General features: G+C 45.6%; 1 protein-coding gene across 2 annotated transcripts; it reads right to left on the reverse strand.

Annotated features, from left to right (window-relative positions):
• Positions 1-1,175: 1,175 nt before the first annotated feature.
• Positions 1,176-12,737, reverse strand: CD2 (CD2 molecule). 2 transcript variants are annotated; one of them, XM_057410524.1, is made up of 5 exons: positions 12,608-12,737; positions 9,564-9,860; positions 7,076-7,318; positions 4,743-4,862; positions 1,176-2,792 (listed from the first exon to the last, which is right to left on the reverse strand). In XM_057410524.1, the coding sequence occupies exons 1-5, from the start codon at positions 12,666-12,668 to the stop codon at positions 2,584-2,586; spliced, it is 930 nt and encodes a 309-aa protein (XP_057266507.1). In that variant the 5' UTR covers positions 12,669-12,737; the 3' UTR covers positions 1,176-2,583. The 2 variants fall into 2 exon arrangements, with proteins under 2 accessions (XP_057266507.1, XP_057266508.1); XM_057410525.1 differs by lacking the exon at positions 1,176-2,792 and adding an exon at positions 2,854-3,123.
• Between the last annotated feature and the right edge of the window lie 9,841 nt (positions 12,738-22,578).

Raw genomic sequence — 22,578 nt, forward strand, 5'->3', positions numbered from 1 at the left:
CTCTGCCCTGCCCTGAAGTCAGGGTGCCTGCTGGTAGCCCTGCTCCCCAGGAAAGGGATCTGAGGGCAGCTTTTGGGTGTGTTCAGCCGTCACATACCTGAGACAACAGAGGTTTCCCCAGTTCACATGGTGGTCTCAAGCCCAGTCTTGGGCACAGGTTTGGACCCACTTTATGACCAACAGTATGAAAGCTTCTTGCCTCCTGTTGTTATCCTGGGCTCATCCTTAGATTCAGGCTGCAGTTCCTTGCCAGAAGAGTGAGCACACTTCTCTGCTGGGCTGGAGTCACCCTGGCACCACCTTATGCAGGCGCTGGTGCTCCACTGCAAGGACCTGCACCAAAGCCCAGGCTGGTCGGAAGCCCAGAAGGGTCTCTCAGAGGGTTGACAGAAGCTCACCAATCCTCAGCCATGGGGAAGAAGCATCTCCAAAGCATTTCTGCAGCTGTTAAGCCCAAGACACAGAGAACACTAACCAGTGTCAGGGCATCACAGGAGGAGCCCATCCTTCTCCTCAGGTCCCAGTAACTCTCCTCTCTCTCCCAGGAAGGACGGGCTCTCCTGTAACCATGTAACCACAGAGAATTCCCAGCTCATCTACTTGCTCAGAAGAGGGTGGTGATAAAGCTCCAGCCACATAGGACAGCCAGAGCATGCTGCCACAGCAGGCAGGTGTGTACAGTAGCTGTGCTCACCTGTGCCAGACTGAGCCCATCAGCTGGGCATCAGTGTGAAACCTGCTGCATCCCTGTTTCCATGGCTAAGGGACCAACATGTTTTTTTTGCCTCCTTCATACCAAAGTGAGATCCAGATACTGAAGTACCAGCACAGGGGTGAACTGAGATCCTTTCCACCCACTCTTATGTTTATTAATTCTCTACAGGGATATAGCGTATGTTACAGAATAAACCATAAAGTGTTTATCAGATGCAACTTTCAATAGCAAAAGCCCTAAAACAAGCTGCATAAAGCCAAGGTGATGCTCCCAGGGCTGTGTCTGACATGGGAGTTCAAGCACTGACCAAGCTCTGGCGGAGGTAGAGACCTTGTCCCTGATAAGTTACTTCTCTGTCCTTGTGCCAGAAGATAAAAATAGTCATATTCCTGGGAAGAAACAAAGGATGGCTGTTTTTTCTCCCCTGATATGTGTAGGATAGTCAAATCTAAAAGATAGTCAAATCTAAAAGAGGTACTATATGTTCTGCCTAATGGAACATGCTGAGCGGATGTCTTGTGCTCTGTGGCTCTTGCAGCTCCCTCCTTCTCCACTTGTGCTTCCCCTTACACCAGGTAGGCCAGTGTAACCGTTTAGACATTGCTCTCTTGTCTCCCTAGCTGTCCCAAAGAGACAGTTGTGAACATCTCCAAGGACCAAAAGAGCAAGTAGTGTTTGTCCAGCACATGTGCGGTGATACAGGTGCAGTTATTGCAGTCCAACCTCTTTCTCTCTTTGGGAGGGAGATCTCTCAGCAGTTCTCTATCATCACCTTGTTATATATGAGGTGCTTACCAGCAAAGGGTCCTGGTCCCTCACCATCAGGAGGAGGCCCTACAATGGAAAGCCATTACAATTCAGACAATAACACTAGTGATCAGACTGCTTGGAAGTCTGTAACACTTGTGTTATAAGCTAATGATTACCAGACTTCTTCTATGACAAAATAAATGTTTGGATAGCCAAACGGACCTATCCTGACAATAAAGTTTAATTTTATTTTTTTAGCAAGGAGTCACAGAAAACTGAGCTGAAATATTCCTTGAAGAGGCCATGCAGCATGTTCCCTGGGCCTCAGCAGGATGAGAATGCTTAATCCGCTGTTTGAAACCCCCAGTGCTGGAAATCCTCTCCCAGAAATCTATTTCAGTACTTCATTTGGAACAAAAAAAAAAACCAAACCAAACAAAAAAACACACCTGACTTAACCCTCCCTGCAACTTAAGCCATGGTAGAGATCGTGAAAAGTTTACTCCTTTCTCACTTGCATTTTTCTACACACGGATGTCCTTCAAAGCTCCCACATCTCCCTTCAGTATCTTCTTCTCTGTGTTTGATGACACCAATTCTATCAGCTTCAGACAAGCATTTAATTACATACAATTATTTTTTAACCCAGGCAGTCATGCATTTGATCCTGAAGCCATGGGGCTGTCCTAATGTGTGGCAGGAGAAACAGAAGATATGTGACAAAACCCAGTAAGATCCTTAGGCCCATATTGTCTCAGTAGGGCTTTAGCTTCTTCTTGGTATAATCCATCCAAGAGGCACAAAGACAACAAGGTATGGTAAAAACAAGTGAACCACAGAAACACACAGATTTCAAGGCTCAGTGCTCCATACCCTACCATGGAGAGACACCTTTGATGAAAAATGGCCACAGGGATGAATGCCCATCACCTTGAATCTCCTCCACTGGGTCTCTTCATCTCCATTTGAGGTTCTCTCTAATTTTCTGCAACAAAAGCTGCCATTTCATAGCTGAGCGTTACGCAAGGTTGGGAGGGAGGGATTCCTGACTGTTGGAAGCTTTCTTTTCCTAGTGCACCGTGGAGCACAGAGACCGCTGTCCCTCCCGGGGCAGATGTTCAAGGTCTCTCTGTGGGGTGGTTTGGAGTCCGCGGCTGAGTGCGGGGTCGGGGCCGTGGAGGCAGTGCTTGCTGCTGTACCTGGGGTTGCGGCAGCGGCCGCCGCTGCACACGCTGCTGCCTCGGGGTGGGATTACACGGCGGCTGCCGGAGCTCCCTCACCATCATCTCACTGTCCATGGGGCGCGCCTGAGTCAAGTGCTCCTCTCCTGCAACGACACGAGCACCCCGCAGTCAGGCACAGCCTGAGCAGAAGTGGGACAGAGCAGAAAGTACTGGGGCCAAGCAAGAAAAAGCCAATGTTGGTCTTACCTAAGACTGCTGTCACTCTCAGGTGTTCCTGCTACTCCAGTCAACAACCAAAATCACCTCTGCTTGCACATCCCAGGCAAACCCAAAAGCTTTTCTTGGCTGCCTGGCTGAGGTCAAGGTACCTGGGGGCATTTGAGGCAGCTCTCCCCTGTCTGTGCTGGGGGAACCACCAGTCACCAGTGGACAGCCCCAGCCTGAGCTGCTCTGAACTGTGTTGAAAACAGGACACTGAAAGCAAAGTGAGATGCAATCACAGGAAGCAATCAGTATCAAAGCACTCTGCCCTGCCAGTATCAGTGCTGGAAGCCAGAGGCCCATTTTGACAGCACTGATTTCCCCATGTGCAGAAGTAAATTCATGCCAGCTGACTCTTCATCACTGCCTTATCATTTCTGTAACATCAGTCAGCTTAGTTTAGGGGTTGAGTCACTTGGGACACTGAAATGGCCTTAAGAACACACAAAACTGTTTCAAAGAGGCTAGTCACTCTCTTATATTAGTTCTCATTTTCCCAGGCTTCTCTTTTTCTTCATTCTTACTGAATCCAGACCCAAGAACTGAGGGCATGCTATTAATGTGCAGTTGAGGAAGTAACGTATCTCACTCAAATAAGAACAGCTATAATGCAGAGTAACACTCAGATGGCTCACACCATCATTATACTCATGAGCTATGGCAAGCCTTCTGAAATGACACCCTGTGGTTGCAATGTGGTGAGCTCTCCCAGTGAATGGGGAAAGCTCTTGCCTATTCTTCATCATCATAACTTTGGGGGAAGCAGGAGGGTAATGGCAAGTTACCCACACTCAGGTGTAGTGAGGTTGCACTCCCCTCAGCCGCAGGACTTGTCATGCTCACCCTTCTTGTCAGCCTGGCCATGGGCACCTTTGAGACAGCAGCTGAGGTTTCTTTCAGGCATCTTGACAGAGATGCCTGTTGTGTACAAAGGAGCTTTTACTCCCATTTTGTAACTCATGAACTGACTCACACAGAGAGTAACTGTTGTTTGAGACCACACAGGAAGCCTGATACACGGTGTGGGGGCAGGACTGGGAAATAAGCCTTTGAACAAGCCCTGACAGGGCAACCTCCCTCCTGCTTTAGCTTCCCAACCTAGAAGTGGGCAAGACAACTCTTCTTGTGTGGCAGCTTAGTGTCTTCTGTCCACCAAAACTAGCAGCAATGCCCAAGTTGTAAATTCAAGGCAACCTCTCTGATAAGACCAAGGGCCCACTCTCAGAGACCACTGGCAGAGCATTTCCCATGGTCTTAAGGAGCCATGAATTTTGGACAACATTTGAAATACCTGCCCACCCTGAAAACCTCAACTCTTTAAAGTGCCCCAGGTGGGGCCACCAGTGTTGACAGACCTCCAAGGACATTGTTCTGTAGAGAGAGCAAGTTCCGTGAGATGCCTGAGGAAATTCACAGAAAAGCTGAGCTCTTCTTGCCCATTTTCACTGTCTGCAGTATTTCCAAAAGTGGCTAATGATTTCAATTTTGCACCATATAAATTTGTCAAAAAATCTGCTGATGGGATACCTAACTGTATATTTTAGCCCCACAGATGTTCATCACTGATGGCCTTAGCCAAGCTTTAGAGGAGCAATTCTTTCACCACGACTAAAAAAACGGCTTGACAACAAGAAGTCTTTTGTTCAAAGCAGTGTATCAGAAAACAAGACTGGCAATGCCAGCGGATCTGCTGAGATTCACCATATGCCAAAACCCTGTTGTTGCTCATACCAAAGTAGAGAGCATACTCCTGCCCACAGGGCTCACTGTCAGCATGAAGCTCTAAGATTTTAGGTGGCTGGTTAGCAACATAAAGCCTCTTAACCACTTACCATCATCTTCCAGCCTTTCTGCTTTCTTCCTCCTGATACAATAAATAAGTAAAATCATGAAGATGACAAAGAAGACTGCACCTCCTGCTATGCTTAAGATGAGATAAAGGTCCAGCTGGCCTAGTTAAGGGAATGGAAGAGGATTTTAGAGAGAAAGAAATAACTTGCACAACATCTGCCTAGAGTTACTGTTTTCTTCTGTCAACCATAAAGGCAGCCCCAGTGAGAGAGCCCATCCTTTGCCTTTTCTCTGTAGACAGCATAAAGTTGCTGGTCCTCATTGTGGAAAATTTTGATTGCTCCCTGATAGATCTAAGTTCTGCAGAAAATTGAAACCATTCATGTGAGCCTGCTCATTTGATTTAAATTACCACAAATGCCCTGTTCCTGCTAGCAACGGATACTTCTAGGGACAATGAGCATGCAGGCAGTGCACAGCATCTAACAAAACTAGACTTTCAAAGTACTTCCTACTGAGCTGGAAACACTGAGACTAGCTCTCTTCAGGGTATTTTGCTACTTCCTCTTCAATTTTTGGCTGTAGGCAAATTTTAAAAAACAGTGAAAAGAACATAACCAAGTATCCCAATCTCAAAATGAGAGTTCAGTTTGCCCAGTGAGAAAAAATTTTTATGACAGTTCCTTATTCTCGCCAGTGAGGTTTGCTGGATGCTGGCCTTCCTCCACCATTTCCTGCTTGGGCTGTCCTTCTGACATCTAGTGTTCATGCTCGAGCACACGTGCTGTGGAGTGAACCCAGCAGAAGTGCATCCTCCTTGGGGGACAAAGTTCCAAAAAGGACAACACCACTGGTATCACTGTTAACATTCACTGGGCATGCATATGGAGAGCAGAGAGTGCAGAGCAGAGAGAGATGGCACAAACAATTTAAGGAAAAGTTCTTTCCTGTGAGGGTGGTCACACACTGGAACAGGTTGCCCAAGGAAGCTGTGAATGCTCCATCCCTGGCAGTGTTCGAGGCCAGGCTGGACAGAATCTTGGGCAACATGATCTAGGGTGATCCATGGCAGGGAGGTTGGAACCGGATGATCTTGAAGGTCCTTTCCAACCCAAACCATTCCATAAATCTATGATTCTATGTCTACAGTATAAAGACCACCATCAGCCTGGGCTGCCCCAGTGGAAAAAAAAAAGACAAGTACCCTCACTAATGTGGTTGTTTTCAACTTTTTTAGCTGCCAGTGTTACACAGAGGTGTATTTTGCCATTTCCGTGCCTGTTTCTCCCAGCTGACTTTAAGGTGAGCCCTGGCAGATTCACACATGGTTCATGCTTAAATGCAGTCAACTGAGCTGAAGCCCATCTGAAATATGCCTTGCCTGCTAAAGGTCAAAATTCAAGGTGATAGGCCCCGAATGCAGGACCAGAAGTTCATGAAGGGCAGCAGGGTTGGAAAGAGGTTTAGTTGCAAGCTGAGGGATTTGTAATCTACTATGGAGCTGGCAGAATCCTGCCACCACACAGAAAGGTTTGAGGGGGTTTTGTTTGAGTAGGAAGGGTAGTCCTACAGATTTTCCTGTGGGTTTTTTTGTGTGTGTGTCTTAGAAATGCTGTATTTGCATTTTGAAGATCAGTGTGGCAAACCTTTTATTTCTCTGTTAATGATGTGAGAAAAAACAAGCTCTTCCTCCCAACTCACCCTGTGAAGGAAGAGCATTTCTGAAGGGTGAGAAGTGAAGTCAAGTATTTAGCTGATGGCTAATGTCTGGCTATACTAGAAATGAAGGCAGGCCCATGCTTGCCTGTCTTGTGCCCTGGGATGGCCACCATTAGACAGCATTTCCTCATTAAGACAACATGTTTGGGCTAGTTTACCCAGGAGACCACTTCCAGTGGAAAACAGCATTGCAGTGTGCTCCGAGAGCCTCTCTGCCATCCACAAGGCTCTTGACTCCAGAAAAAACTCTCTCCCTCTTCCAGTGAGCCCTAGGCCTCTCAGAGGATGGGGAAAAACACCACTAGCCACAGGAGAAGAGAAGGAGCATGGCCCACCTCACATCCCACTGCCCCCAGCTTGGGCTTTCTGCTGTTAAAGCAGGGATGCTGTAAGGGTAGCAATGAGGCTGGCAGCAGCAGGGTGGAGAAGGTGGAGATGCAACAGGGCCAGGGAATGCTAAGCAGGAAGCATGACTCACATCACTGCTACCACAGCAGCATCAGCTGCCAGTAACTGCAGCAGTGTTAGACTTGCACTGCTGGGTACCTGGAACCACTGATGCTTGTGACACCTGGACCAGTCCTACAGATACATACAACTGGGACATGCTTTGTGGGTCTACTTTAGTAGATTCTGGCAAAACCAGAGTTTTTACCTGAGCACTTAGCTACTTTTTCAACTATTTTTTCGCTGACTTGGTTCTTAACAACACATCTGAACGTTCCAGAATGCCGTGTGTGCAATTCCAAACTTGTTGCATTCTTATGTATCTTTTTGCTTTTATCTTGAGTCAGTTCTATTATAAATGTTTCATCTTTAGTCTTCTGCTTCACTTCACACTTGACAAATATAGTTTTGTTCATGCATTCAGCACTGAGGATTGGCTGAGGGACAGGCCCTGAAAAAGAAGAGAAGGCACAGGCACATCTGAGATGGTTCTCCTTTTGAAAACCTCCATTATTAAGCAGAACAGAGTATTAGTGCCCAATAAGCAGCAAGTAACACCAGCTAATGAGACCAGAGAAGAATATAGAACAAATTAGACCTCTACTAGAGAAGTAACGTGGCCATAATAAAGACAATACAGTATATTAGCCTACATATTTTAGCCTGGCAAAGCAGAGCTGTGCCACCACGGCAGGACTACTTTCAGGCTGAGCATGGCCCACAGCCAGCAAGGCAGACGGGGAGAAAGAGAGGAAGTTGTTTTCAGGGGAGACAATGGATGGGAGGGAGTCAGAGCCACAGCCCCCTCCAACACTCCAATGTTTTGATGCTAATGAAGTTGGTTCTAATCTGTCTGTGGCCATCAGAAGAGACTTCTTCTAAGGCAGGACTAAAATCTGCTTGTGATGGTTATGTACTACCAACAGCACCCAACTAGCACAGCGGCAGCAACATGAAAACCCATCAAAACAGAATAGAAAACACAAAACAGAGACACTTCTTAGCTCTCAATGAGGCTATGACAGAAAGAACTGATTTCTGTCTCTTTTTACGTCCCACAAACAGCTAACTGCGTTTTGGTTCCAGATTCTCTATCACTGGTGGCACTGAAAGAGGCAGAAAAGCAAACTGGCAGGGATATCAACTGGGAAAAAAGTTAATTTCTACCCTTTAGACCAGGTAAACAAATCCATGCCAGGGTCACCTCTAGTTACAGGCAGTATAAGTTATTGAGATCAAACATTTTAAAGCCAATAAGGGCTATTAGGTTTGTATCAAAGTATAATCTGACTGACAAATGGCTCTAGTACCCAACAGTTACTAAAGGACTTTACTTCTAAAGCTGTGTGTTGGAGGTAAGGAAACCTCTCTGCTGCACAACAGATGAAAATGATGAAATGATGCAGCACATACCTGGGTTGGAACCTTAACCTGAAATTGAACCCCAATGACAGCTCAGTGGCTTAAAGCATGAGTAAATATCATGAGGCCCTGATGACTTCCTGAATCTGCAGGCCATTTGCAATAGTAATTCCCAAAGGAGTGAGACACCCTTGCTGCTCAGCAGTTCATTAGCCACAGAGCTTCACACTGCAGAAACCCTGCTAAAACTATTCCAGATGTCGTTGCTGCCTTATCAAGGCAACACTTCCAGAGTGCCAGCTGGTGCCCACAAACTCTAGAGGCTGGCAGAAGCATGCACCCTGGCTGAAGAAGGAAGAGCAAAATCATTCCATTGCTGGAAAAAAAAAAAACAAACCATGATGCCCCACAGTTCAGAGGTCTGGAAAGGTGAGAGCATCCATAAGAGAGCAGAATAGCCATCCCACCTTTCTTACTCATCCCAAAAGCCTTGGACTGCTACCATTCAAGACATCATTCAAGACAAGATACAGCACAGGATTGGAGGATGTCTTCATGCTTGGAGCCCTCATAGCTGAAATCCCCAGGCAGGTGCTTAAGTGTGCTTCAAACAGAGCAATCTTTATATTTGTGGTGTTATGTGATGCAAGGATAGGGTAGAGAAGTCTTCTGTCTCTGGAAATTCAACTATTGTGCTGTTTGTCAGAGGAAGTGATTGCTGGCTATTTTTTATGTTAGAGCAAAAATTCAGTGGGACTGCATTGCATAAATACAGGCATTTAGTGCCACCTGAGCTCCTGAGCACTTCTCAGGAACTGGCAGATGCAGTGCAAGGTGCTCACCTACCTAGAGCACTGGCTGGACACCAAAAGTCATAGCTCACTACCCATCAAATAACACCATAAGTTCTTGCTCTGCTCCCACAGGAGGTTTCTGGAAGCAGGGTGCTGCTGGGAGCACAGCCCCACCTGCACAGTGATAACCCAGCTCAGGCCCCATCAAGGTACTGCCTGAGGTGCTGTAGTGGGGTTGACCACACTCACCCTGATGTGCTCATGGTTGCTTTCTTGGGCACATGTGAAAACATGGTGGCCAGCAAGGAGGGGAGCCAGAAAGAAGCAGGGGACCAGAGGGCATCAACAGAAGCAAGGAAAGGAGGAAGAGATCCAGATTGCTGTCAGTGGCAGAAGGAAGGAGGTGCATCTCACAGAAGTTCCCTCCCCACAGAAAAAGCAGAAAGGGTGACAGTGAACAGGAAAGGCTGTAGGATAGAGAGGAAATACCAAGTCTGATTCAGCTATGATAAGAATTGTATGGGAAGAGCAAAAACTCACCCTGAACGATGAACACTGTATGTTCTTCTGCCTTCCGTTTCCCATCCTGCTCATAAACAGTCACCGTGTAATTTCCACTGTCCTCTTTCACTGCCTGCTCTATCTGCAGAGTCCCATTTAGGAATATCTTGCACCTGCACTGCTCCTTGTTCACATAGTACTTAACTTTCCTGTCTTTTATCTGAAGCAACCTTTTTCTGTCTTTCATCCATGTTGCATCATATACACTCCCAGCAGCAGTGACACTGAGAAGAGCCGACTCATTCACTGCCACATAAAACCAGTTGGTGACAGAGCCTGTAAAGGGAAGCACAACCAGCCTGCCAATGTGACTCCAGCAGCATTGACTCTAGTACACAGCGGTGACCCAAAAGGTCTTCATTTGCTACCCAGCCCCCACACACACACCTCGAGTTACCTCAGCCTCTTTGCATTACTGATGCTGTCTTCTTCCCCTGGTCTAAAGCACCTCTTGATCATTCATTAGATATATGTCAGTGCACAATTTAACTGATAGCCAAGGAAGCTGAGTCCAGCTTTCAAAAGCTGGCCTTATACTCTGGCCAACTTATTTGGCATGATTTTGGATGATAAAATTAATGGCTGCCCATGAACTTAACCCCAGCCCTAACTCTTCCTGAAAATAAGGTCATTTTGGGCTTGCACATGGCACAGGATGGTACTCAGAGCACCCATCACTGCAAACGTTACTGTGGACAGCAAGAACACAAACTAGTAGTGGCCATGGACATTAGGATCAGTTCATCAATGACAGTGATGGTAATAATAATAATCATAGCCCTTGTCAAGCAGTGAGTGAGTGTAAGGCACAGAACCAGAGGCAGACACAGTACTGCCAGGTTGCAGTGCCCCCGCCTCACCTATCATGGACACCCTGCTCCAGTGGAATATTTCCACTTGATTTTTCTAGCACAGGATCGCAATGTGGCAAGTAAGGCATGTAGAAACAGACAGCTAACCATATCCTGTGAACTGATCAGGCACTGGGGACATTATAAGAGAAGTAAAGGCCAAATAAATCTTTTCTCTTTGCAGGTGTCCTTTGATGAAGTGCTACCTGGGCAGCACCTGGCATGTGGCTGCTGAAGGGCATACTCAGGAAAGCCAAGGCTGCCAAACATCATGTTACTACCCATGGAGATGATGTACTCTTGGGGCTGTGCTGGGGCTGCCTGCCCTCTCCCCTCCAGGCTCCTTCTCAGCCCTTGCAAGGCCCATCTCCAGTGAGCCAGTTCTTTTGGAGCACAAAGTTTGCTGGAGGGCACTTCAAGGAATTCTCTCCATGCCTCCTTTGCAGAAGGATGTAAAGGAGTGTTCACAAGTGTCAGGTCCTATAAACTCACTGACAACCAAACAGGCGCTCAGAGCCACTGCTTATTTCTTTTGTCATTTTCTTATGTTCATTCCTCTTCAATTTATAGGATAAAGCCAGTCTGCATGAGGGGATTTCCCTTCATATCACCAGATAAAGCTGATTCTGCTCTAATTTTATATATTTTAAGCACTTTTTTGCCCACATAGAGAAACTATGGTTATGGATATTTTCATTACAGTCCTTCATTCATGGTATCTAGGACAATGCTAAACTATGTCACAGAGAGGAAACTAAAACCCAGTTGCCATTTCATGAAATCAACAATACTACAGATAATCAAAGAACTAAAACAGTGCACCTCTGCAACAAGAACATTAATACTGAAGTGCTTCCAGCAATTGACCCCCATCTAAGGAAGGGCTGTTATTTCACTATGGCATTTTTTACAACATATTTGAAGCATCTAATGAAAGGTTCTGAAATAAAGCTATCAACCAGCCTTGGAAGCAGCTATCCTCTACACAGATGTCACTGCAGATTACACCCAAATATATGAATTATGATACTTCTTTCTGCTCAGTCATGCGCTGGTACTTAGACCTAGTAATAGGAATTCTTTGAATAACAGATACTATCATTTCTTCTTTCTGGAAATACAGAAAAAAAGCTTTCAAGGATAATTTAATGGCATCTCTATGGATAGACCACCTGGACATATCTCTGCATGTTTATCTGATCTCCATAGTCTTGCTAATAGAAAGCTGATTATTCCACACGTATGATACTAGAAATCCCTTTAGCTAAAGTAACAGCGTTTCTGCTAATGCCAACTGAAATGTGCTCCAAGGGGCAGAAAGACCCAACTGTCAGCTCACTTGCAGTCACAAGAAAGAGTTAAAATGAAAAGCTCCTCTAGTAACTTTAGAGAACTAAAGAAGTCTTTGAAAAGAATTTTCCATTCAAGGAAATAATCATGATTTCTGCTGGGGAAGACATTTCATATATCACATACCAAACAAGCAAAAATATTTAACTATTAATTCTGTTCCGGAGGAAAAGAGCATTAAACAACCATACATGCAATCTGTAGTGGAATGAACAGAGAAAAACAACATCCGTGTATGATTGTATTGTCCGCATCCCTCGTACATTTCTCTAATCTATGAGTTTTTAGATTAATACTTTTAAAAATGAGAGCAATAATATGCAAAATATAAAAGATGTATGTATGTGCTTTCTGTTTTCACATCTTAGACTACTTCAACTCCACTGAAGACACTGAGATATATCACTTTCTGTTAATATTTATGGAAGAATATAATTTGCACTTTCAAAAAATTCATTCATCTTTGATAAGAAAAGGAAATTACCTGCGATAATGTACAGTGAACTGGCTCTCTAATGTAGTACAAGCTACCTCGAGGGCAGAGAGAAAACTACATGATGACATTTCTCGTTATACATGTGTCAAAATAAGACTCATTAACTTAAAGACAAAACTGCTTAGAGCTTATTATTATAACTGGAATAGGAAACTCAGATCCTGCCCTCCCCAAGCTGAAAATTAAATCAAATAATAACCCAAAGGTGTTCACTCACTGGAAAAGTGGAACTGTTTTCTTATCACTAACATCCTACCATTGTAAATGGTTTAAAATGCAAGTTTAACAATGCTAGCCTGAGCAGGAAAAGGATAAGAAAAACTCACATTTTACACTCGGAAACAAAAGCAGCAGGCTCTTGATTAGAAAAATTCTCCTAAAGTTCATTTTCAGGTCAGAAAAATCCAATGTCCCCTTGTCTAATGATAGCTCCTAGAAGGTGGAAGGATTTTCTGCTGTGAGCAGGCAGTGGTGGGACGTGTCGGCACAGCCCTCGTGCCCTCCTCCCCTCCTCCCGCTCTCACCCCACCACTTCTCATTTCTAGCACAGGCACAAAAACCACGGGCAGAAGCACCTCTCAATGCAGCATTCTATCAGGATGCGGACAACATGCAGCAACAAGGAAAATGCCCACTAAAATGTAGAACACCCCTGAAACCCATCTACCCAGCTGGAGGCCCTCATCCTCTTCAGTGTTCACCCAAAGAGTTCAACTCCAGCACCTACATCCATCCTAGTGGGATGGATTCATTTTTGTGGTAAAGGTGAAGGGAATTCTTCTGCTCCCCCACAGCTTCAGCAGCAGCAAGGGGACAACAAGCCCAGGACCCCCAGTGGGGAGCAGGTAGCCAGTGGTGGTTGGACAATGTGTAGAAAGGAGATACACTTCCCTTGGAAACCATCAGTATCAGCTTCACATCAATGTCTGATCTATGAAAGGCTGGCTAGTGCCACAGAAAGGGGCCCTGCAGGCACAGTTTGAGCAAGCTGAGAAATCAGGGGATGAAAACACTGCCTTGTGTCTGGGCAGAAACCAGCCCTGAAGCTGGTTGGTGTGGGAAAGATGTTCATAAAAGAAGCTGGGAGGAGGCATGGGAGTTAGCTCTAAAAACACGTGAGAAGCTTATAAAATCTTTATTCCTGATTCCAATATCAAACAGATGCGGTGGTGAGGATTTGGAATCATATCATCCCAGCACAATCCCTCTGCTACAGTGGCCACTGAAATCTTCCAAGATTTTGTTGCTGATGTAGATCAAGAAAGACAACAGCAAAAGAAAAAAAAGCTGTGTCACCGGAGATGTGCAATATTAGATGAACCTTTTTCATTCGTTCATGTCATTATTCTTCCTTGAAGTTATAAGAAGACCTGGTAAGACACCTCCCCTTCTCTGGCTTTATCATCTTTTAACTGGTACTAATGCCGGTAAAAACTACCCCTTTTGGAATAAAAGGAGGAAAAGTTACCTGAGGTGAAACATGCTGTGGTCACAGTATTGCGTCCTCTGCACAGCACAGGAAAGCCTAGCTTTTCTTCCTTCTGTTACTGTTTCCTTACAAAGAACACACAAAAGAGGCACACACAAAAGGAGAGAGGAGGCAGCAGCAAGATAATATTTCTGTGTCCAACCTCACTTTGTGGAGAAGAGCGAGCTGAGGGCAGAGGCTACTGTGCCCAGGCATCTCTCCAGCTAGGCACACTGTGCCAGCAGCGCCAGCCCCAGGGGGTTTTGAGGACCTCTTACCCCAGCCACACTGGCAAGGACATGCAAGGTCTGCACACTTGGACACATCAGCTTCCAGCCCCAGCCTCAGTGCCTACAAGGCTTTGGGCAAAGGCAGCAACCCCAATTTCTCCTGCTGGGTCCATGAGGCATAGAGGAGGGGGAGGCCCCTGACACACTGAAACCACTCCCCACACTCTGCTCATCCTTGTCTTGGTTATTTCTCAAGGCAAAATCCCTCAAAGCCACCACCTGCTTCGAGATACCTCTGCACTTTGTTTGCCAGATTGCCAACACAGAGGGGCAGGGACTATCATCCTGCTCCATACACACACCGAGCCTGCTTGGTGCCGTCCTGCTCACTGGATGCTGCAGAGCTGCAGGCAGAAATGGGGATTGGTACAAATGAAGTACAAATAGAAAGACACGTATGTGTGGAAAGGTGAAAGAGAGTCAAAGATTGATAGCAGCAGAACAAGGCTTACAAAGGATGCCCTGTACTAGTAAGGTCACTACTTCCAGTTAATCAAACTTGCCATGCAGAGATGCCCATGCATTTGTAAAAGCACAGCTGAAATGACGCAGACTGGAAGCCCCTATGCTGCAGCTAACCAGTTATATAGCACATCAAGCGTGGCATCCATTTTTCCTCTTAGAGCAACAGGTAGACAGGAAAAGACACCACTCCTAAAAGACATAAAAAGTGCGTTCAAAAATGAGTTTGCTGTGAACAGTGAAGAGGCCCTCGAGAGAGGTGGTGAGGACACCGTAGTTGATGTCCCCTGTCCACTGTTCACCACAAATGTCACCCCAAACCTTTGTATTTGAGTACTTGGAGTGTGTGCACAAAATCAACTTGCTTAGAGATTTTGTGTAACAAAAGCACAGCTGATCCAGCAAAGGGGCACACCACCCACCTGTAGCAAGGATTCCCCATGAAATCCTGGTGTGTGCATGGTCCATTCCACCAAATGGCCCCTTTCCCAACCAGCATCAGAAAAGTCCTACACCATCACTCCCAGCTGGACAAGGGGAAAGCAACCCATGTCTCTAACCTCAGCCTTCCTGCCAGATGAGAAATGGAGAAATGGCAATAACCTTTCAGCTTTACTCTCCATCTCTTGACGAGCAAGACAATGTTGTGTTGTAGTCTTGGCTACCCAGTTTAGAAGGAAGGGATTTTCTTCATGTTACTGAGAGGAAACACTGGAATTTTCTGCACTGATGTCTCCAGTTTCCTACAAGTAAGGCATTAAGGAGAGGGTATCTGATGGTACCTCTGGGAAGCACAGCAGCTTTGAGCTACTGCCACAGAGGAGCTCTGAAGGCCAGCATGTACCTTCAACAGTGTGACATGGGACACATGTCATGAAAACAGCTACAGCAGAGAACACCGGTAAGGCAGCCCCACATTGACTGGCAATGCCCCCCAAGGATATAGCAAGAGCTGTTGCTGGTAGCTGTGTCATGCCACAGCCCAAACACCAACCCCCAGCTGAGCAGGATGAGGTGAGATCTGCCAGGCCTGCAGATAACTATGCCCTCATGCTCTCCTGCTTGCTGCAGAGACTCTCTCATACCCATTACACAGGAAGTAATACTTCTGGGCTAAATGCAAGCCAGGTAGAAAAATAGGGCATCGATAGAAAAGTAAATGTCTCCCAGTATGGTGGTGTTGGACCTGTCTTCAGTTAGGCCTGTGATGCTTAAGGCTCTTTCATTTAGGCTAAGGATGCTTGGCCCATCAAATTGCAAGACATCTCTGTCTTATGACAGACAGCAGAGCAGAGGAGTGAAGTGCAGCTGTGACAATGGGCTATGTCTTTGCAGTCACTGCTGTCTCTGTGGTATTGTTTCCACTGCAAAAGCCACAAAGTACTGTAGTCATATGCATTTGCTTTTGTTGCTTGCTCCCATATACTCTTCCGTTCACTGTGTTACACTAAGATGTTTCCTCACAGGGAATGTATCATACTTACATTTACATGTAAAGGTGGCAGACTCCCACACACCTGAAGGCAACATCTCAAGAGACAATATATAGACGTTCCCACCTCTAAGTCTTCAACTTAATGATGAGCCAATAAACATTCATGCCTGAGGCTTATTAAAATAAATAAATTTTAAAAAGAGATATAATTTTATTAGATCTACTAAAGTAGAAGTGTACTTGTACTCTTCCTTCATAAGAGTACAAGTACACTTAGCATGTTCTCGGGAAAGTCAGGGTGCAATAAGCCAGGGTGGGTTTGTAGTCCACCATCTCCTCTGGATTGAAGTTTAGGTTGTATTAAGTGGTATTTGCGTGCAATACTCTTCCCTGGGAAAAGTCAGACAACCTGCACCCACCACCACATCGGGACCCACACCATGAAAAATGATGAGCACTGCAAATTCATATCTCTCAACTTCTCACAATGACAGGCTCAGTTTGTGAGGAGAAGAGCTAATGTGATATTGACTGGAACACCAGATGAGCAATACCATGTGCAGAGGAAACTTTGGCTAAGCCTAACCTTATTCTTGGGAGCATTCCTGGGTCTGCACCCTAGCCTGGGCTCCATCTGGGCTGCCCTGGATGGTAACTGCAGGTTTTGTGATGGCACATTCCCTTCCCCTCTACTGTAGCTTTTTGGAGGACGGGGGAATGTGGGCAGTGGCTGGAGTGGGGAAGAAGCAAAGTCAGCTCTGGCAGTGGGAGCTGCCCCTGCACTGTGAAATGCCAAGGAACTGCTGGCTTTCACACACATTTTCAGCTCTTTGACTGATGAAGGCCACATACCAGCTCCTCTTCACTTCTGCCTTATACAAAGCTAAGAAAGGAATTCAGCTTGAATGAAGCACTACAAATATGAAAACTAAGAACTCAAAAAGAAAGCTTTGGCCAAGGGTTTAGTGGGGATGCTGACTCGGCGGCTTGGAAGCAGTTACATGCAAACTGAAAGCACTGCTTTGCCTATGTGCCACGGAAATATTCCAAAAATAGTGACACACCCTGTCAGTAATGCAATGGCTGCTGCAGAATCTTTTTTATCCTTCTCTAAAAATAGTAAATGGAAGCTTACAAACCGTGACTAGTGCAGAATAGCCCTCAGATGACAATTCAAAGAGAAATTGTTCCCTTGTGATGTCTCTAACAACATATCATCAGCCTCGGGTGTTCTCTCTCTCAAACTTGTTTTCTTCTTTTCCACCTGTAGCAATGAGTCAACAGCTAAACCTCATGAAAAAGCACCCAGTTTAAGGTTTCAGTATAGTCTGAAGGAATGTAACCTCCTTAGACAGAACAGTCTGACAATATGTGGTTCAAAATGACTGAGGGTACAGCAGCTGTCATCATCCCATCAGACAGTTATTCCTGTAGATGGTGCATTTCAGTCTTGCTTATCTGACATTGATTTCCATCATCTATAATGATCCTAGATCTAGAATGTAACTTTCAGCATCTTATTCTAGTAATTTCAGTGACATTACTACTGCTGCAGAACATGCTGCAGTCCAAGCAAAAGTTTGCTGGCATGATGCAATTAATCTGTCTTACACACGAAGCCAGACAGATAAACAGAACAGCCTCTTCTAGTTTTAGCAGTGATAAATACACAGAGACCTGTATTAGCTACAATATGACACTTCATCACCAGAGAGGGGATGGACTAGCTACCCAAGGAAGATTAACAGCTTCTCTTTGAAATTCATCCAGGAAAGACAATTTGCTACTACTATCTAAGAAATGTTTTGGTCAAGATCTGATGCTCTCCAGAAATCATCAGCTTAAGAAGTGCACTAATAACCCAGGTCTTGTACAATGTTATACTTATTATACTATTATAACAGCAAAGAGGAGTGAGGGACAGTCCAAAACGAGTAGGTGGGAGGATGAGAACTGATTTGAGAGACTGAGTACAAACAACTGGGTAATACATTTTAGTATTAAAAGCATTTATTCCTAGGAAGGGGCCTTTATACAGTTCCCACACACAAAGGAAGGTCTTAACTTCAACTGCAAGCCATCAGCACAACTCTCTTAATACCCTGCAAAGTCACTGTAGGGATTTGCCCTACCAGTGCAGCCCTGGGATGCAGGTAGGCAGCCATAGAATGTCCTTTGTCCTAGAAGAGCTTGGATAAGCCTCTCTGAATTGTCACTGTGGATCCCAAAATTGCTGTCATCTGTGACTGTAATTTACTTATTAGATACTGGATCTATGATAGCAAACAAAAGCCCATTATGTGGCACTGTACATATACATAAGGAGATTTGGCCCTTATCACCAGTAAATTAGGAGGTAAACTTCTCATAAACACCTGAGTGACCTGTAAGCCCAGACTTGCTGCTGCACACTGAAGCAAGAGAAAGCATCCTGGTGTCTTTCACATAACTTATACAGATGCTCTTTGCACCAGGTACACCTAGGGCCATGAGGTCCAGTGCAGCATACAAGCCCTTTTGCTGCTCAGTATGGACCTCAACTTGGCAGCTCAGTTTCCCTTGCTTCTTCTCTGGTCCCAGAAGTTTCCTGTTCCCTGTGAGCTTGTTTTGACTGCTCTGATGTCTGTCTGCTCCTACATATGGCTATTTCAATACACCAGCTCATCTAGCAAGCTGTGAGGACAGCATGTGAGGCAGAAAACAGGAGCTGAGACCCTTTCCATGGCAAGACAGTGAGGTTTTGGCCTGTTGGTGTGGCATGACACCCTGCTCTGCCTGGCAGACCTGAGCAAGCGAACATGGCACACCAGTACCAGAACTTGGCCTGGCCAGACGAGGCACACACATTTCTCATCAGCGTGACCCAGCCACGCATGAAGGCTGCACACAAGTAGCAGCAGACCCAGGTGGGCAGCTTCTCGGTGTGCAGGGACAACAGGGCAGCAGGTCAGGCTCACCCCATCCCGACCAGGCTGGGCTCTGCTGCTGACATGCACAGGAAATGCTGGGTGGCTACAGCGGAGAGCTAAGCAAGTGTTAGCAAAGAGTGGGCCTTTGCACAGCAGGGGAAAATACAGGCACAAAGCTGCCCATGTTTCTGAACATTTACAGCCCACGGCTCCTCTTGTCAGCCAGGAAGGGTAATGGCTGATGTGCTGTGTCGTTGTGCTTCTGAGTATTTCTGGGGTTTTAGAGCTCAGTAAGGCAGGTAAGGGATGGTCTATGTTACGCATCTGACAGGGAGTGGACACAAGCTGCGGCTTTTCACAGTATTTCCAAGAAGGTAATACATCTACCAGCTCCCTGTCACACTCCTGAGGGACAGAAGGAAACCAGCACCTCACAAGCCAGCAAAGCTAACAAGAGAGATGTTGCCCACCATAGCAGCTTTGGTAAACCTCTTCCTTCGCATCCTGGGCAGTCAGACATCCTGTGGCAGCCGGACCATACTGCTCACATGCAAGACCTCTGCATGCAGCACCCCACAGGGCTTCCCAGCTCTCAGCCAAACCAACACACAGGTATGAGGTGCTGCTGTGTATCAGCAAGGCTTAAACCCATTTTACGGAGGAGTCCTATGTGATCATCACAGTATTACAGGTGGGGAAATGAGGCAGAGGGGTAAATGATTTGCTAAGGTCAGCCAGCCAGTCCAAAGAAGGACAACAAAGGAAACCAGATGCTCCCATGACCCAAACCCCAGACTCCCAACTACCTGCCTGCAAAGCACCATCTAAAAGCACCTTCCATTCAGACCCTCTATTGCCACAAACAAGGTCTCACTGGTCAGGTACATGATGGTGTCACCATTCTTTTCAGCCACCCTTTTTGTTTACATCATGGAAAAGTGGGCTTTTTCTTGACAATGTTCTTTTCATGTCCTGTACATACACGACTTTCAGTGGCTGCTTTGCAGCACAGCCTCGATGGAAAGTTACTGTGCATGCCTTGTGCCCACACAGATAAGATGCACTGGGTTGGAAAAACAGGTATAGTGGTTATTTGAGTTATCTTGGAAGTTCTTTTAAGCTCTGCAGCAACGGTAATGCAGTATAAACACAGACATCTACTTTCCTTTCACACTGAGGCTGTTTAAACACTGGTTTTTTTTTTCAAGATAGAGATTAAATTCATGGCAATGTTGACTCCTACAGATCTTCTCTCCAGCAAAGAACCTCTCCTACAACTGGTTCTCCAGAGAAAGCTATCAACAGGCTTTTGTATTTTCCAAATTACAAAGCTTTAAACTCTCAACAAAAGATAAGGAAACAAAACTCTTTACCAGAAAATGGATCACCTGAAGAAAAAGAACTCCAAATCTTCCACAGCTTGGCAGGAATATGTACAAACAGAAGCTTAAGTTACACAGCTTTTCACCGTGGCCTCCTATGGCAACAACAGAAATCCTGACCCAGATTGTGCACAGCAAGGAAAGGCAACAGGCATGTTCTTACCTGTATTCAGGGTACCTAAAAAGCTGGTGGGGCTCCTGCCTGCCTACCATTCTTCTCCCATCTCATTTGGCAAAACCCATACAAGAAAGTGAAGGCAGGAGAAAAATCATGAAAGAGCTGGCTCAAACTAGAGAAGGACTGGGGGGCAGAATAAAAAAAAAGAAAAGGTGTCTCCCGTTTGCTGCTATGAGAAGATTTCTGTTTACTCCTTTCTTGGGCTTATCAAAACTAGCACAGCACATTCCATGCAAATGGCTCATGAGAAAGGCAGAGAGGCCTCCCCAGTTTCCCAGGCTAAGATCATCAGAGAGACTTGGGGAGCTGTAATCTACTACCTGGAGAGAAGCGCATTCATCTACAGAACGCAAGTCATGCCAAATGTCAGGGAGAGTGGGAGCAAGGAGGAAGCAACAGTGACTACAGCTTTCTGAAGGGCAATACTTTACACTGCCTAAAGAGCTGGCAGGATGATGGAGGACAGACCTTGATTGAGACCCCTGCAGCCTCCCCACCCATTTGAGTGAAGAAACAGCATCTGTGACTGCCATTATTCAGCATCACTTCTGTACCCTCAGGCATTCACCCCTGTGCCCTTTCTTCCTTGTGGATCTCCCACAGTGGTGACTCTGCTCTCTGCATCCTCCTCCTGCTCTCAGTCTGTCACTGTTTGTCCTTTGACAACAGAGACATCCACCCAGCAGGCAGCTCCTGCTCCAGGCTCCATGTCACACCTTAGAAAAGCTTTCATCCACCCCACCTTCTCTATTCTGCTTCAGGTGAATGAAGACTGACAGGCAGTTGACGGTGCCATTCATGTAGGTCACATCCCTGCTGTCCCAAATCCCCTAACTATAGGTTTGTCTGTGTTTTAGAGGAGAAATCTCTGATGCCCACTGCTCTGTGATGGAAAGCTTTCCCAGGAATGCAACATAAACTCTTAATACCCTTTGCTACAAGTTATGCATTCAAAGTCACTATTGCGATTCTTTTCACATAGACAAAAGCATCATCACATCTTTTTCTTTTATTTTTTTTTTTAAGATTTCTTATTATGTGATTTCCAGTATATAAAAAAAACTTTTATAACTGCTTCTGTCACTAGTGTTGGGAAAATATGGTTTTTTCTCCAAAAAGAACTTGTATAACCAAAGCTGAGATAGCAATGCTGGCAAGAGGATAGCCACTGAACAGTATTTCTTTATCCATTTGCATATAGTACAGGAGCAGATAATAATTCTCTTTAATGTACTGTATTTACAATTCCAAAAGATTTGCAGAAAATTGCCTCCAAGTAATCACTGGTCTGCAATACATTAGCTTCTATAGCATTAGTCAATACTAAAACTATCAGTAGTTGTTATCAATTTAGGTGGGTTTTAAAAATTCTGCATGGAATTCAGGTTCCAAGTTTTGCTTTTTCCCCTCATACCTAATATTAACTACACAGTTAATTTTGACTACACAGATATTATTAATATACAATATTAAATACACAGCTTATACTGTAGCCCCATCCAGTATTTCATCATGTATGTTGGCTAAATGTGACATGGAATATGCTAACCAAAAAAATAATTCAATTAAAAATAAAAGGATAATAGTCACCCATATTTGCTACCTCTACAGATGGGAACCTGTCCTTACCATCAGTGTTTGATACAGCAACACAATGAGCAGGCTAGAGATGTCTCCCCATGCACCAGCACCAGTCCCTGCCCTAAAATGCCCGTAAAATAGTGGACACAGGCCAAGGGTTCCCGTCTCCCAGGAGGCAGAGACTCACTTATCCTCACAACACCCACCCCTCCAGCCCCCAGGGACCACACGAAGAGTGAAGGGGAAACCATGAATCACCCCACTCACTGCCTGCAGCTCCACGGCCAGCTCCAGATGAGGTATCAGGCGTATCACTGGGTGGCAGCCCAGTGAGTCTGAACCCAGCTCCCTCAGTGAAGAGGAGACATGGTGCTGGCCAATGGCCCCTTCTCTGAGCAAAGCTTGAAGACAATGGAAGATGCAGACCAAAGATGGCAACATTAGCTCCTGGGGGAGGAGCCAATGTGCCAGGCACACATCTGTAGGTGTGTTGAGAGGTAAGGGACATAGTCAGGTACCTAAACATAATGTATGATTTTCTGAAGTCAGGCCCTTCATTCCCTCATGGCTGATGGGAGGGTGGGGGAACCCC

The sequence above is a fragment of the Pezoporus wallicus genome, unplaced genomic scaffold, assembly GCF_028554395.1.
Source record: "Pezoporus wallicus isolate ANWC-B61680 ecotype Strahan unplaced genomic scaffold, APGP_CSIRO_Pwel_v1 contig_229, whole genome shotgun sequence".
Lineage (NCBI taxonomy): Eukaryota > Metazoa > Chordata > Aves > Psittaciformes > Psittacidae > Pezoporus > Pezoporus wallicus.

What these genes read in the sequence shown, in the direction of transcription:
- CD2 (XM_057410524.1), bottom strand. Translation starts at nt 12,668, where the DNA reads ATGAACTTTAGGAGAATTTTTCTAATCAAGAGCCTGCTGCTTTTGTTT. An exon ending in TACAGTGTTCATCGTTCAGG is followed by an intron (nt 7,319 to 9,563) that starts GTGAGTTTTTGC and finishes CTTCTTTTTCAG; the next exon opens with GGCCTGTCCCTCAGCCAATC. An exon ending in AAAAGTAGCTAAGTGCTCAG is followed by an intron (nt 4,863 to 7,075) that starts GTAAAAACTCTG and finishes TCCCTTAACTAG; the next exon opens with GCCAGCTGGACCTTTATCTC.